The sequence below is a fragment of the Nicotiana tomentosiformis genome, chromosome 1 (assembly GCF_000390325.3).
Source record: "Nicotiana tomentosiformis chromosome 1, ASM39032v3, whole genome shotgun sequence".
Taxonomy (NCBI): domain Eukaryota; kingdom Viridiplantae; phylum Streptophyta; class Magnoliopsida; order Solanales; family Solanaceae; genus Nicotiana; species Nicotiana tomentosiformis.
The window spans coordinates 27,149,067-27,164,104 of NC_090812.1; the positions used below are offsets into that span (position 1 = coordinate 27,149,067).

A 15,038-nucleotide genomic window follows, 5' to 3' on the forward strand; every position below is an offset into this window, starting at 1 on the left:
TGTGCTCGTACGGATGCTTCTGAACTGAAATTTTGACTGTCTTCCCAGTGGGACTCTCTTTTATTTCCATAATACTCATACGGTGCCTTTAACTACCACAACTCCTATCTGAATATTTCTCAAGGATCACGATGTCATATCTGCGAGACTGAATTTCCCATGTTGGGGTTCACTATGTTTATCTTGCATGATCTGTTGATTTGCCTGTAACCTCTTGTCTAGCCATGACTAGGCTCTTCCTGAATCAACTACTAACCACTCGTTGGCCCATTCTCATATTAATATTCCGCATTATCTTTCTTGGGTTATTTCCTTTGTCTTAACTTACGTCTCGCACTGGCTCCTTATTTATCAAAAATATCCCTGGCCGGAACCCTTACTTTCTCTCCTTGACGTCGTGCTTGCATAATGTTCTGAAATTGTATCATATCAGTAGGATTTGAGTAAGTGCAATCTCATCCCTTTCTAATTTTTATCGCATTCTTCTTTTACCATTCCATAGTTACTAGAACCACTTAATTCTGACCTAATGCCATATTACTCCATATTCCCCCCTTAGGGGAGTACTAAGAGTTGGAGCCACGGCAATCTACCTATAGATGTTTTACCTTTTCATCTTTGGCATTTTTTCACATCATTGATGACCCTTACTCTCCTTGCGGTAATCCTTATGTACCAAGGATGACAAAATTCCTTACTCGCGAGGGTGACACTTAGTATAACTGGCACATACAGTCCCTTAAGCTTAACTTTACTCACATTGCTTACTTTGGGGAAGCGTTTTCCTAAATGACCATTTTTTGAATTTCTCATGAATCTTCTTCTGTTGTCCATTCTATTATCGCCGGAACGCAATCTAAAATTCTCATGATGTCGACCATTATCAAACCACTCAGTCCCTAATTCATGTTTAGTTTATCTTGTTCACCAATCCATACTTATTACTATTACTCTGGGGTCTAACTTTTCCTTGTGGTAATCACGTTAGAGTCACATGCTTATTTCTCAAAATTAGGACATGACTTTATGGCCTATACTTTTTTGTTGTCTCAAGGCCTATCACCTCTCGTTTCTTCCTTCACCTGACTATAGACTCTGTAATACTGTTATTCTTTTTGATCTACCATTGTCATCCATGTATCACACCTTACTCATAATGTTTCCTTATCTCTCTCCTTATTTCCCCGCTAATATTTCTATCACTTTCTTTTGAAAACTTCAACAACACATCCTTTTGCTTTTAGCTCCCCTTGCTTCATCCATTGGCTCTCCGGATTGCCTAGCATTCTCGCTCTACTAGGGACGGGATCCATACTAAGGTAATATTTATTCCTTCCAGGATTCCAGTGCCTGTCTTTGAACATTCTAGTATTCATATCTAGCTGTACTATTCTAGAGTGCACCATTTGGGTGTCTCACAAGGAGATCTATTAGCACATTTGCTATATCCTTTGGAAATGTCAACTAACGCAAATAATCCATTCACCATTTTGGGTTACTCTAACCCAAGCCGGATCCTGATATCCCGTCTTTCCCTTAAACTACACCTATTAGCCCCCATAGGGCATAACTGAAATGAGTGTGGCCAATTGTACATACCTCTGTTACTGTTGAAGGTAACTCAAAATGCTTATATCTCGCTTCCTGAATTGTAGATAATGTTCATCTTTACTAACTGGGTACCTCGTACCCTTCTTCACCTTGCTTCTTTTACTTGTTAAAATTTGTATCTATCTTCTAAATCTCTCATTGCCTTTCACCATAGGGGTGGATAGATATTATTTCCTTAAGGATCCTTATCAAGAAGCTTGCACGTCTTAGTATCCACATATTCTGCTGGATACCTTACATTTACTCATCATAAGCATGATGCAAAATCGAGTTCCTCTGACTCAATTCTTCCACAGCCATATTCAATCCCTTACCAACCGTCTTTCTAGATGTCGGTATCGTTGTATTACAAATATAATATAATTTAGGAATTTGAATTTCTACGACTGAGCTCTACCACACGATCTAGAGTAAGAAGAAAGAGTGACAGTCCTAAAAGCCCTGTAGCCTCCTGCTTATAAGTGTGGTGCATAACACACCCATAAACAAGACTCTACTAGACACGACTTGTAGACTCCCTAGGACAGAACTGCTCTGATACCACTTTTGTCACGCCCCAAACTTGGGAGCGAGACCGACACCCGGTGCCTCACCTATCCTTGCGTACTAACTTGCGACTAAGGGATTCTGAACATATAATGCCATACTTTGGCCATGGGCTACATTGCAAGACAATTGCGAATGCTGACTAAACATCAATATAATGCTGGGCCGACAAGGCCGTCATAACTACTACAGCTGGTAGACCAACAAAATATACATAAAAGGCCTACAAGCCCAAAATACTACACTAACTAACAGGATATGTCTACAAGCCTCTACTGATGGATATACTGTAATCGGAATAGGGGCCCGACCTACTCATATCATATATACATATATACACAAGATGTACACAAAGTTCTAGACCTGGCAACTCCGAAGGGCATGAAGCTTACCGATCAAGCTGAACTCGGGCAACACCTAATGAGGAGGTCTACCCGTCTGTCTGTCTGAACCTGCTGATACTGACTCAACTCTCTCAATATAGTAAGTAAAATAGTTGTCCGGCCCTATAAGGCTCGGTATATATACAACTGCTCTGTCGTAGTAGGCTCGCTCATAGGAGCTCGACCATACTAGGCTCTGTATCTCGGCCAACTGGGCTCGCTCATAGACGCTCGGCCACAGTAGGCTCGGTATATAACTTACCATATGATCAGAGGTTGCCCAATAGGGGCCTGCCCATCGATTATAGCTCGATGGTAATAAAAATACTGTAATACTAAAAATATAGGCTCTATGCTCTCTTGACTGGAAGAAAACAATACTCAATTGAATATGAAGTCCCGATAAGGGAGAATACTGTAACTTATGAGACTAGGAAAATATAAATAAATTCCAAAATATGAATTTCTCTTTATGCCTCGTTATCAAACATATGTAATTACGAGATCATGCCAAAACGAAGGAAGGTCTTAGCCTTAACATACTTGGAGTATGAAAAAATTCGTATGATATTCTTGGAAAAGGTTGCACCGTACTCCCTTAGAATCGCAAAATCTCACGTTGCTAAGGTGCTAAGAAATCTCGTTGGAATTTTTGTAGGAATTGGTTGAAGATGTTATGAATTCTCTTTGAAGATGTTATGAATCCTTGTAGGAGTTGCTAACGTCTGTTTTGCAATGTTTGAAAATAGGAAGAAAATGATAAGATTACTTACTTGATTATCTTAAGGACAAATAAAGCCAAAATGCCAAACTTCCCATTATGTCTTTACACGTAAGTGTCATGTGTATAACTTTTAGTTGGCCACCTTCAATCTAGATTATGAGTCACTTAATCTGAATGGGGGGCTGCCACATAATGCCATTTTAATTCTTATCCAATATATTCCCAATTAATTAGGTAATATCTCATTACTCAATAATTAACCAATTGTCCACATAATTAAGAATTATCTCAACTTACTTAAAATACTACTCACTTTTAACATACTTCATACTTCTTACTATTATGGTCATGTGGTACCTTGTATGGCACTAGTCCGTAAATACGGGGTATTGTAACTTGGATCGTATTTTATTTCATAATGTCAAACTTCGTCGAAAACTCATTTTTTTCGATTCGCTTACCCTCTCACCTTCGCGAATTTACTTATCACTTGTTTTAAATAGCATAATACTTATAATCTCCAAATAATCTTGTTCTTGAACTGAGGTCAATTATTTTACGATAATTTTTCAACGTACAATACTACAGGGTGTAACATCGTCGTAATATAATACTGCGGAGCGTAACATCGATGTAATACTGTGGGGCGTAACATATCTGTATTGGTAAAAAAAAGACATGACACGTGGAACATCAGTAAGCTGACGAGGCATGACGTGTGGAGCGTCGATATAGTGACAAGTGTCACTCTCAATTAACTGAATTTAGAATGCAAGGAAGGTACGGGAGAAACACCCACTGGGTAGCATAGAGAAAAGAACTGGACCCGACAACTGTCAAAGGAGAAGCAGGAACGAAATGAATGAAGGCTACAAAGAAAAGAATATACACGAACCAGAAGTAAATGAGGAAGGAGAATCAGAGCACTTACAAGGAATCTTTAGTTATACATATGCCAATTACGATTGTCTATGATAACGGACAATCAATACAATTAATGCCTCTAATAAGCCCAAATTAAGTGTGAGAACCGTTATGATTATATGCTCCTATATAAGGATAAGAATCTCATTTGTAAGGGGAGATTACGATTATAACTGAAATACATACTATAATTCTTTGATTTTAGGGAGTGATTGTGAGTTCATTCCTTATTGTTCTTTGCTAATTGTATTCATTATTTTCTCTATTCTTCTTAAAATTATTGGGAAAATAAAGTAAATACTGGTTATCAATAACCCATTTTCTTCTAAATATTGATTTTGACCGAGAAATCTATTTTTGGTTAAACACTAATCCTTCACATATTCATTGCCCATTAATCTTCTTATCTAGGATGACTATAACATGGTGAAGAACTTATTTACATTCGATGTTTATATGAAACAAATAATTGTATGTGTCACATATATTTTAATACTTAAACTTAATAAATTAATGTGATTTGACACAAACACTAAATGTGGGTGAGTACTTTTCATGTGATGAGACACTTTTTCAACTGTCTTGTAGGCCTAGCATGCTCCTCATCCTCCCTCCTTCAGACTCCAACACCCTTGCTTGTTGTAAATATTTTTGAAGAACCCAATCTACTTCTTGTGATGTTGCCAGAAAGGTTGAGCTTTGTCGGAATTCTTTATTTTCGGCCAACTTGTTTTCTCTCTATCTATCTCCTTTTTGGATCTTGGCAGTTATTCTTTTTTGCTAACATGACTTTTTTTCATTAATTTTATTTACCACAGCAACAAAGAGTGATATTCATACATTTTAGTTCCTTGAAATTGTTAGATATGTGCTCAACATGCATATTTTCCAACATGTAGTGTTCATAGATCAAACTCTTAGATTATGTGTTTAAATAAAAAAGTTGACAAGTTTAAGAGACTAAACACGTATCTATCTGTTTTATTGGTAGACTAGAAAATACGAAATATAAAAATCAATATTTTTCATGAGTTACATTACTTAAATCTGCCAGGAACAATTCTATATCCTTAATTGCGTCTTCTAAAATAAGCAACTCTTCTTCCTTTATATGTTTGACAACAAGAATGCAATTCGTTTAACTTCTAACTCTTTATAAACTAGTTGTTCAACTAATTTAGCTCTTGTTTGATATGCTATATATAGAGGCTTGAGGTATGTCTCATCTTATCTGACTATCCCACTATCTACTTTTCTTGATCATCTCTAAACATGCTTAGAAAGCATTTGGCATATGATGGGATCGAAAATAACAACGATACATATGAAAGCTAATAAAGAAAATCTTGAATATGATAAATCATGCGACAAAATAGAAAATATACTATAACAACTATTGAAAGAAAAATCTCCCCTAAACAATACCCTCTTAAGGACTATATTGTGGATGTTATTGTGTTGTAGTGTGAATGAGAGATTCATAATTTATAGAGGTTCACAATCTTTTCCTTCAATAAAGAAATATGTCAAATATGAAAATGAATTATATTTTTCTTTAAGGAAAAGCAAATAAATTATGGTAAATATTTTACCATTTCGTCAAGTAATAAGTAAATCCAAATATGGAAAGAAAATCATGGCAAACCCAACAATTTTTTCCTTTGGCCAGGATTTTCTTGACAAAAGCTTGATCCGTTTTCTTCACATAATCTTCATCATTGTTGCTTGCCATGGTTAAGAATAGATATGGATTGAAAATTAGAGCCATGTGCGTTAAAAGTGAGCACAAGCTTAAATTTATTAGTGCCATATATTAAAAGTGAAAATGATTAAAAGTCGCACTCATGCTTTAAAATTAAGTATGAGTTAAAAATTGGAGCTCATGCGTTAAATTAAGCAATGATTAAATATTGAAGCCCATCCGTTCAAAGTAAGCACGAGTTAAAAATTAGAGCTCATACATTAAAAGTGAGCATGCGTTAAAAATACTTTTTATTTTTAAAGATGAGCAATGGGTATGTTGAAGATATGATTGAAAAAATATTCACATGTAGTACTCCGAATATATTTTTTTGGGATTTGTTTTTCATTATCGTTAGATTGGCGGCATCTTTATTTGAATCCATCTTGAACCTATCTTCACCCTTGCTCTAAACCATTGGCTTTGATACCACTTGTTGGAATCGAAAATAACAAGGGCGTCGTGCGAAAGCCGATAAAGCAAATTTTGAAAACGATAAATCAAACAACAAAAGAAAAATATACTATAAGAGAATATTATAACGAGTTTTGGTCAATTGGCATACATATGAGAAAATCAATGTAAAAGAAAAAATAACAACTACTAAGAGAAAAATCTCCCCTAAACAAAGCTCACTTAAGGACTATATTGTGAATGCCATTGTATTGTTGTGTGAAGAAGATATTCTCAATTTATAAAGATCGACAACATTTTCCTCCACAAAAGTAATCAATCAAATATGAAATAAATTTATATCTTTTCTCAAGGAAAAATAAATTAATTATGATAGATATTTTACCCCTTCCTTCAAGTAAAGTAAATCCAAATTTGGGGGAAAAAAATCAAAGCAAACCCTAACAACATCAAAGTATCAAACTAATCAAAACAAGATTTATTGAAAAATTGTGCCACTCCCTACGTCCCCCAACCCCCACCCACCCACACCCAAACAAATCTTGCCAAAACTCAAAAGCCTATCCTCTTTCCTCTTCCCACCTAATCCTGAAAAACCTCAATTTCTAAAACCCAAACATTGAACTCTTGCAATTTCCAACAAGTAGAGCCCCCTCTTTGTCAATAATTCACCTTCCCTCCGCCAGTTTTGAAAATTTCAAATCTCCTAACCTGTACTACCGCCAAACAATCTCCATACGTTGCTCATTCCAAATTCAAAATTCAAAATATCTTCCTTTCGATCTTCTGGCAGCTGCAGCTGCAGCAATGGAAAATGACCAAAATGAAAGCGAAATACTGAATACTTACTTCACAAATGGCGCAGAAGTTGAGGTTAGCAGTGACGAAGAAGGCTTCCGAGGCGCGTGGTATGAGGGAACAGTCATACGACCCATTTCGAAGAAACTGAGGAGGAATGACGACGAGGATGACAAGAAGTTGCGGGTGTTGGTGGAGTACAAAACGCTGATGGCTGATAAAAAGGGTACACGACGGCTGCAGGAGACGCTGAGCTTAGTTCAGCTGCGGCCGCGGCCACCGCGTGAACGGCGGAGGAGATTCAACGTCAGTGAAGAGGTGGATGCTTATCACAATGAGGGATGGTGGGAGGGTGTGGTAATGGAGGTGTTGGGTGGTAGTGGTGGGAGGAGGTACTCTGTGTTCTTCAGGGGAACAAGGGACCAGCTAGATTTTGATGAATCCCAGCTACGGACCCACCGTGAGTGGGCCAATGGCAAGTGGACCCCTCCACTTGAGCAAGGAGAGGAAGAGGAAGATGAAGATGAAGTTGAAGAGGTATGTTCCTTTTTCATCTCGGACATTCTCATTTCTGTCGAATTGTGGAGACAACTTCGGCGGAGGTTATGGATAATGTGAAACATTATCTGGCTTTTTACTTTTCTTTTGGGCTTGTAAATCCCATTAGGAAGGGTCTTTAGGAAGAGCATACTCTTACCTTTAGGATTTTTATCACATAGCATAGGGTTGCTAATGTGTTTTAGCTCTCCATTTACCTTGAATGAAGCTGAGAAAATTAGATTACAAGAAACTCTTTCCGGATTGTTGTGTTTTTGTGAATAGCTTATTGGATTACCGAGTATGTGAATTTGCACTCAATTACCAGAAGAAAGAAATGTTCGTGGGACCCCAAACTATGAACCGGTGTGGGTAAAAAAGTAGTCTCATCGAATTCGGAGGTTCACTTCTTACAGTTTCTGCTACTTTTGGTCTATTTTTGTTGTTTGGTGCAGTTTTTTGAGGTGCAATTCTGCTATTTTTGGTTTATTTCTAGTGTTTGGTGCAATTTTTGGTGTTGCAGATTCTGGAATTTGTCAGGACCTTCCTGTAAAAGGAGAGTTGTGACAAGTTTGAGATGTGAGAATAAAAGGAGATACAAAGGCGTTTCCTGTAAACATTGGGTTAATGCTTACACCAGGGATGCCTTGAACCTATATTATGCCCTTGTTATGGATGAGTTAGCCAACAGTATAAAGAATGAGGTTCAACTATGCATGCAATTTGCTGATGATATTGTGTTAATCCCACAAAGCTTCAAGGAGATCAACTAAAAAGTATGAAGTATAATAAACACTATTGAGAGTAAGAGTTTTAGTATAACTAGAAATAAGACTTAATAATGTATTGAAGGCTTACTCCCCTGCATACCCAGGATTGGACATCTAGACTAGTATAACATACATGGGGGCTTACCATTGGGAAACACATGGATGAGTTTGGCTCGGATAACATATTAAGAAAATTGATCATGGGCCTAACTAATCTCGAAAGTTAGCTCATAACGTAGGGATTGCTCTAGACTATGTAAGGAGATAGTATTCTATTTCGTCAATCAATGTGGGATCTAGTAGGTAAGTTCTATAAAACAATTATGAGACAGTAATATTATATGGAGGAGGGGTGAATTTTGGGCCTCGAAAGCCTAATTTCAACAAGATGAATATTGTATAAATGCTATATTAAGATGATATGCAGTTATATGGAATTGGATAAGATATGAAATAATCACGTCTGATGAGGATTGAAGCTCTTCCAACTACTTATCTTGGTTTAACCTAGGCGCTTCCAATAAGGATTAATTAGCATGGAGCCCGAGACTTGAGAAGAGGCTAGTAGCATGGAAAAAGAGGTACCTTTCAAAAGGGGAAGAAACTATTAATTAAGAGCACTATGTCAAGCATTTAAAGTACTTTATGTCATTGCTTCATGCACCAGCCAATGTCACAGGTAAACTGAAAAGGCTTTAAAGGAACTTTTCGTGGAATCAACAACTTAGGATAGGAAGTTCCACTTAGTCAGTTGGGAGAACGCTACATCTCTGAAGGAATGTGGGAATCTTGAAAATATTTTCGAGTTTTCACTTATTAGGATGGTTACGGAGACTCGGTAACGAGGAGCACGCTCTATCAAATGGGGTGATAGGAGAAAGTATGGAATGGTTGAAGGGGGTTGGAGGATTTAAAATATCATGCTTCTGTTTGGGTGCGAATTTGGAGTAGTATTATGAGAGGATGGGAAGATTTCATCGGAAACATAAGCGCTTCAGGGTAGGAGATAGAAGTAGCATAAGTTTTTGGAGTCACAAATGGTATGGAGAAGAGGTTGAAACTCACATTCCCGAATATCTACAGTACCTCAAATAAGAAGGAAATGATAGTACAACGATATCTAGACTACATTAGGGGGGGACTGTATTTAGGCATAAGGGTCAAGAAGAACTTCAAGAATAGGAAGTAATTGAATTCCAAGGCTTAATTGAAATGGTTTACAAGCAGATGATGTTCATGCTAGTTAGAGCTGATGGAGGTGGGAGGTGGGAACAGAGGGGTTATTTAATGAAGTCATATTATCATAAGCTTTTAGTGGAAGAGTTAGATAACGCTTATCGGTTTTGGATTCTCGGGACACCAAGAAAAGAGTTCTTTTTTACTTGGTTGGCACCGAGAGGAGCTATATTTACAACACGATGGTAAAAAAGGTACATTTCAGAAAAAGGAGAAGGAATTATTAATTAAGAGCACTTTGTCAAAGCATTTATACATGCTTTGTGTCATTGGTTCACACTCCAGCCAGTATCATAGGTAAACTGAAAAGGCTCCAAATTTTTTTTTTTTTTTTTTTGTGGGATTCAGCAAATGGGGATATGAATTTTCACTTAGTCAATTGGAAGAATAATACATCTAGTAGGGGAATCTTGAAAATATTTTCAAGTTTTCACCTATTAGGAAACTGGTTATGGAGACTCAAGAAAGAGGAACGCGCTTTATCGAATGAGCTGATAGGAGAAAGTATGGAACTGTTGAAGGGAGTTTGAGGATTGAACATATCATACTTTCTTTTGGATGCGAATTTGGAGGAATATTATAATGATGGGAAGATTTCATCGGCAACATAAACTTAAAGGTAGAGGATAGAAGTATCATAAGCTTTTGGAGTCACTGGTGGTATGAAGAAGAAAGGTTGGTCACATTCCAAACAGCTATAATATCTCAATTGAGTAGGAGACTACAATATAACGATCCGTAGACTACAAGAGGGAGGAGTCTACTGGGACATACGGGTCAAGAGGAACTTCAAAAGTGGGAAGTTGAATTCCAAGGCTTGATTGAAATATATTACAAGCATATTACGTTCATGCTAGTCAGGTCCACGGAGGTGGGGGTGGGAAGAGAGGGATTATTTCATATAGTCATGTTATCATAATCTTTTGGTGAAGGAGGAGTTGGATTTTCCATGCTTATTGGTTGGGATTCTCAGGGAATCAGGAAAGATGTGTCCTTTTACTTAGTTGACAACGAGGGGGGCTATATTGACAGTCAAGAATTTGAGAAAAGGTGGATTAAATATGCCAGTTGGTGCTTTATGCACAAATATTCAGATAAAGATGTCGACCACAGTGAATTGGAACTTTGTAGGCATAGGGGCATTGAACGGCATTTCGAGTGAATCAGTTTACACTTCTTGGATACAGTGCTGTTATTTTCAGCTGATCAAGGGTAACTTGGAAGCTCAAAGAAGTCTGTTTGTCACTTCTTCAAAAAAGAAGCATGTTTCTCACCTTTCTCAAGTTCTCATCCTAACAGTTGCCGACAAGCCCAGCTAAACAGACTACATGCTGCAAACTTGAAAGGGGATTAGGTTATGCAGACAGTAGTTCGATATTGCTTATCATAGGCTTACCGCCCGCTTTCTTCATTTTCTTCTTTTTTTTTTCTAAAAAGAATTTTGACCTTCATCTCCTAATGTGGAAACCTTTTCCTATATATTGTATGCTACGTTAGAACTCCTCATTCATCTTGATGTAGCTCTTCAGTAGGTAACTTATGGTATGGATAATTCGTTAAATCCTTCAAATTATACCTAAACTTGTTTAGTTAAATGAATCCGTTGCGAATACTTGTATGTTGTACCTGTATGAATACATACTTGCACCAGAATCGGTGTAACATAGGTGCTTTCCTCCAGCTAGATAGACCGGAGATAACTCATGAAAAAGAAAACCTTCCCAATTGAGCTTAAATTTTTATTCTGTTTAGTTGTGATTAATTCCATCGTTCATCATATGTGGAACATTATGGTGTTGAAAGCAAGTTGCAGTAGTACGAGATGACTTTGCAAGTATATAGGGGGATATAAATGGTATTATCATTGATAAAATAATTATTCTAACCCAAGCTTCAATAATCTCTTGAGACCAACCTAGCTTCAGCATAGATGCACTAAACACACACGGCCAAAAACAAAATGGGAGTTGGAGGAATGTTTCTCTCCCCACTTATTTTGACTTTGGCATGAAATGCAGACACTTGCTTCTACTGATATTAAACCTAGCAACGGTGCAGCAGAAAATTTCAGCGAAGGGTCATTAGTCGAAGTCAGCAGTGACGAAGAAGGTTTTGAGGGTGCTTGGTTTGCTGCAACTGTTGTTAAGCTATTAGATAATGGTAACTACCTGATAGAGTATCAGAACTTAAGAAATGACGATGATACAGCATTTTTGCAAGAAGAAGCTGATCGTTTGTATGTACGACCGCGTCCACCTGATATTGGATCTGTTAAAAGCTTCAAAGTCCTTGAAAAAGTGGATGCTCTGTACAATGATGGCTGGTGGGTGGGTGTGGTTTCTAAAGTTCTTAAAGGGCAGAGATACAGGGTTCACTTTAGGGGGAACAATGAGGAGTTGGAGTTTAAGCATGCTGATTTAAGGCTGCATCTGGACTGGATTAACGGAAAGTGGGTCACAGCTTCCCAGGTATAGTTTTCTGAATGACTGAATTTAAAATAAAATAAAATCATGAATTAGATTAAATTTTTTGGCATGGAAGACCATGCATTTCTGTCCTGGGAAAAGATCTTCTATAGTGATTCTTGTATTGTTATGTGACATATTGCTGTTTTTGATATATATATATATATATAAAAAAACTGGAAATTAGAACTGATAAGGTTTCAGCGTTTAGGTTGAGAAACTTTTGGTTCTCTCCTCTGTGACCAATTAGAATGAAACCCAATATGAGCTCCGCCAGACCTTATTAACTGTCATTGTAATTCATACATTTTGGTTATGAGACAGAGTACATTATCTTAGTACACCCTAGATCCTTTCACGCCAAGTTCCTGATCACCACACTATATGTGAAGGCTAAAGAGAACCCTGTTGGATCCAAAGATAGCTGCCATGGACTGCAATTCTCTTGTCCTGTACGGTACTTGTTCATACACATTTGGTTACTTCTTCTCGCACTAGCTGATAGCCACTAGCCCTTACAGTTTTTATAATACGCTTCAATATCATGACAGTTTGTTGATATTAGGGATGGCACAATACCCGGACTAACATTTTCTAAGAGATATTTGGTACTTGTATAAACTCCTTGGCTAACATCATTATTTTAAAGCTATTAACATACGATTTAGTTGTGTTGTATCTTACATTCAATTGACCAATATTGACAAACTTCTTGATTTTTCCAGGCGTTGAAGTTGTGATCTTCGAGAAATTGCAGTGTTGGGAGATTTGCAATCTTGATTTGTAGTGTAGCTTCTAAATGGTATATTGCTTTACTCTTAATCGTTTGTTCATAATTTATCTTGTACTGAAGCAGTATTTGTGTGGTGTGATAGAAATGTACGTTAGATAATACTTTTCTTCCCTGTCTGAGTAGGAGAATCCTCAGTTTGGTATCAGTAGTATATTCTCAGAGCTTTATTCTTGTGGCCTAAAAATTGGTTTTTCGCTTGTTGATTCCAATGGTTTCCTTAGTGTGAAATTTTTAGTTTATCTTCAAACCGTGGAGAGGCTGACCAAGTTTGTCTTGAGGTGTTCATCCCAATATGCATGGGTAGGCTTTAAGCAATTTACACCAATTTCGTTTAACTTGTTTACAACTCAAAAACATTCCCTTTGAGTTGTATTCCTTCGGAATTTCATTTTGATGATCCATCCCTCCATCATAATCTATCATGAAAATTGCCCTTGTAGGTAATCTTGTTGGTCAGTTCATGCATAGGACCCATGATTCCCTCCTTAAAGCCATAAACAATGTATGCAAACTATATGCAATCATTTGGTCCCCAATCTCCCCACATCATATCCGAGCCTGTTCTTTACAACATGCATTTATGCAATGTTGTGCTACTTTGTTGCTAATTTTAGTGTTTCATATGTAATCTATTCCCATTGAGGTTGATTTAAAGCACTTTTTTAAGTGCAGTTTGTTTTAAAGTTGTGCCATATCTAATCTCTCTTTATCTTTGTCTGTAGGTTTAGCGGATAGTGCGATTTTGCTTAGGATTGTAACTTGTTGGGAGCCTCACTTCATTACTCAAGGCCTCCCATGAAAATAGTAGCTTGTACGTATTATATATAGGATGTGTTCCTGCTTGGATTTAAAAAAAAAAATGATATGAAATGAACTATGTACTCCTTCAAGGTAAAACCTTCAGGTCTCTCCATGTCCTAGGATTTATTATCTTAACTTCACTTGTGTGTGTTGTATGTGTAATGTAAGCCAAGTCTATGGATAATTTTAGTTGTGCAAACTTCTACACCCCTTGTAAAGTGGTTGCTAAAGTGATCACTTCATATTGGTGCTCCCCTCCCACACAGTCCACTCAAAAAAAGAAAACAAAAGAGAAAAGACATGAAAAGTGAGAGATTGGCATATTGCTATTACATAATTGAAGGTTACAAAGGAATGAGCCTTGTTATGAGTAGTGCTGCATTTGAGAAGGGAAAAATGGTGTACTGCAATTTCATTGAATTGAAAAGGCAAGATGAGATGTGTATAATAAGTTCCCTCTTCTCAGTTGGATTGCAATTCAAGAACCACTTCACTACTGCTGAAGCCTGAAGGGGAGTACAATAGTAGCTGTCTTTCTCGCATACTGGTTGAGTTTGATCCCTAGAGATTACTACAACATAAAAAAATTCTCCGTATGTATTTATTACTCCTATGATTCTACTTCTTTCTTTGTTGATGTATTGTCAACTAAGAAGTTAATAGAACAATTATAACCGAACGAATAATAATTACAAATAATGCGCAGGCTACCGAAATATATGATATACTCCTATATCACAAGCTAAAAGTTTGATCACGGCCTCTTGATTACGAGATCTTAGCCTAAGGGTGGCAAGTGGGCCGGGCCTGGCCCTAAGTGGGCTTCGCGAGCCCGTCCTAAGTGGGCCGGTCCTATACGGTCCGGTCCTAAACGGTCCCGGGCTTCGCGGGCTTATTGCTGGAACCGGTTCGGGACCGGAACCATGAACTAACGGTCCCGAGTTAAGTGGGCCGGTCCCGGGTCTAAGTGGGCCTAAATGGGCCCAACAGATTTTTTCTATTTTTAATTTTTTTTTATAGAAGTTAGAGAAAAAAATAGTAATAAAGATATATAAGCTATATTCGATTTATATACTATATATACATTTTAAAATATATATATATACTATATTATATATACATAGTATATAAGCCATATTCGATAGTATACATCTTAAAATATACTATATATACATGTATATCTACTATACTATATATATATCTAGTATATCTAGTATACTATGTATATATAGTATATCTTAAGATGTATATATAGTATAGTATAGTATATATATAAGCTTATATATATATGTATA

General features: G+C 37.0%; 1 protein-coding gene across 1 annotated transcript; it reads left to right on the top strand.

Annotated features, from left to right (window-relative positions):
- The first annotated feature begins 6,859 nt into the window (after positions 1–6,859).
- LOC104091847 (protein AGENET DOMAIN (AGD)-CONTAINING P1) lies at positions 6,860–13,950 on the top strand. Its single transcript, XM_009597280.4, has 4 exons — positions 6,860–7,678; positions 11,703–12,152; positions 12,875–12,951; positions 13,665–13,950. Exons 1-3 carry the CDS (start codon positions 7,151–7,153, stop codon positions 12,887–12,889), a joined length of 993 nt encoding a protein of 330 aa, XP_009595575.1. The 5' UTR covers positions 6,860–7,150; the 3' UTR covers positions 12,890–12,951; positions 13,665–13,950.
- Positions 13,951–15,038: the final 1,088 nt, after the last annotated feature.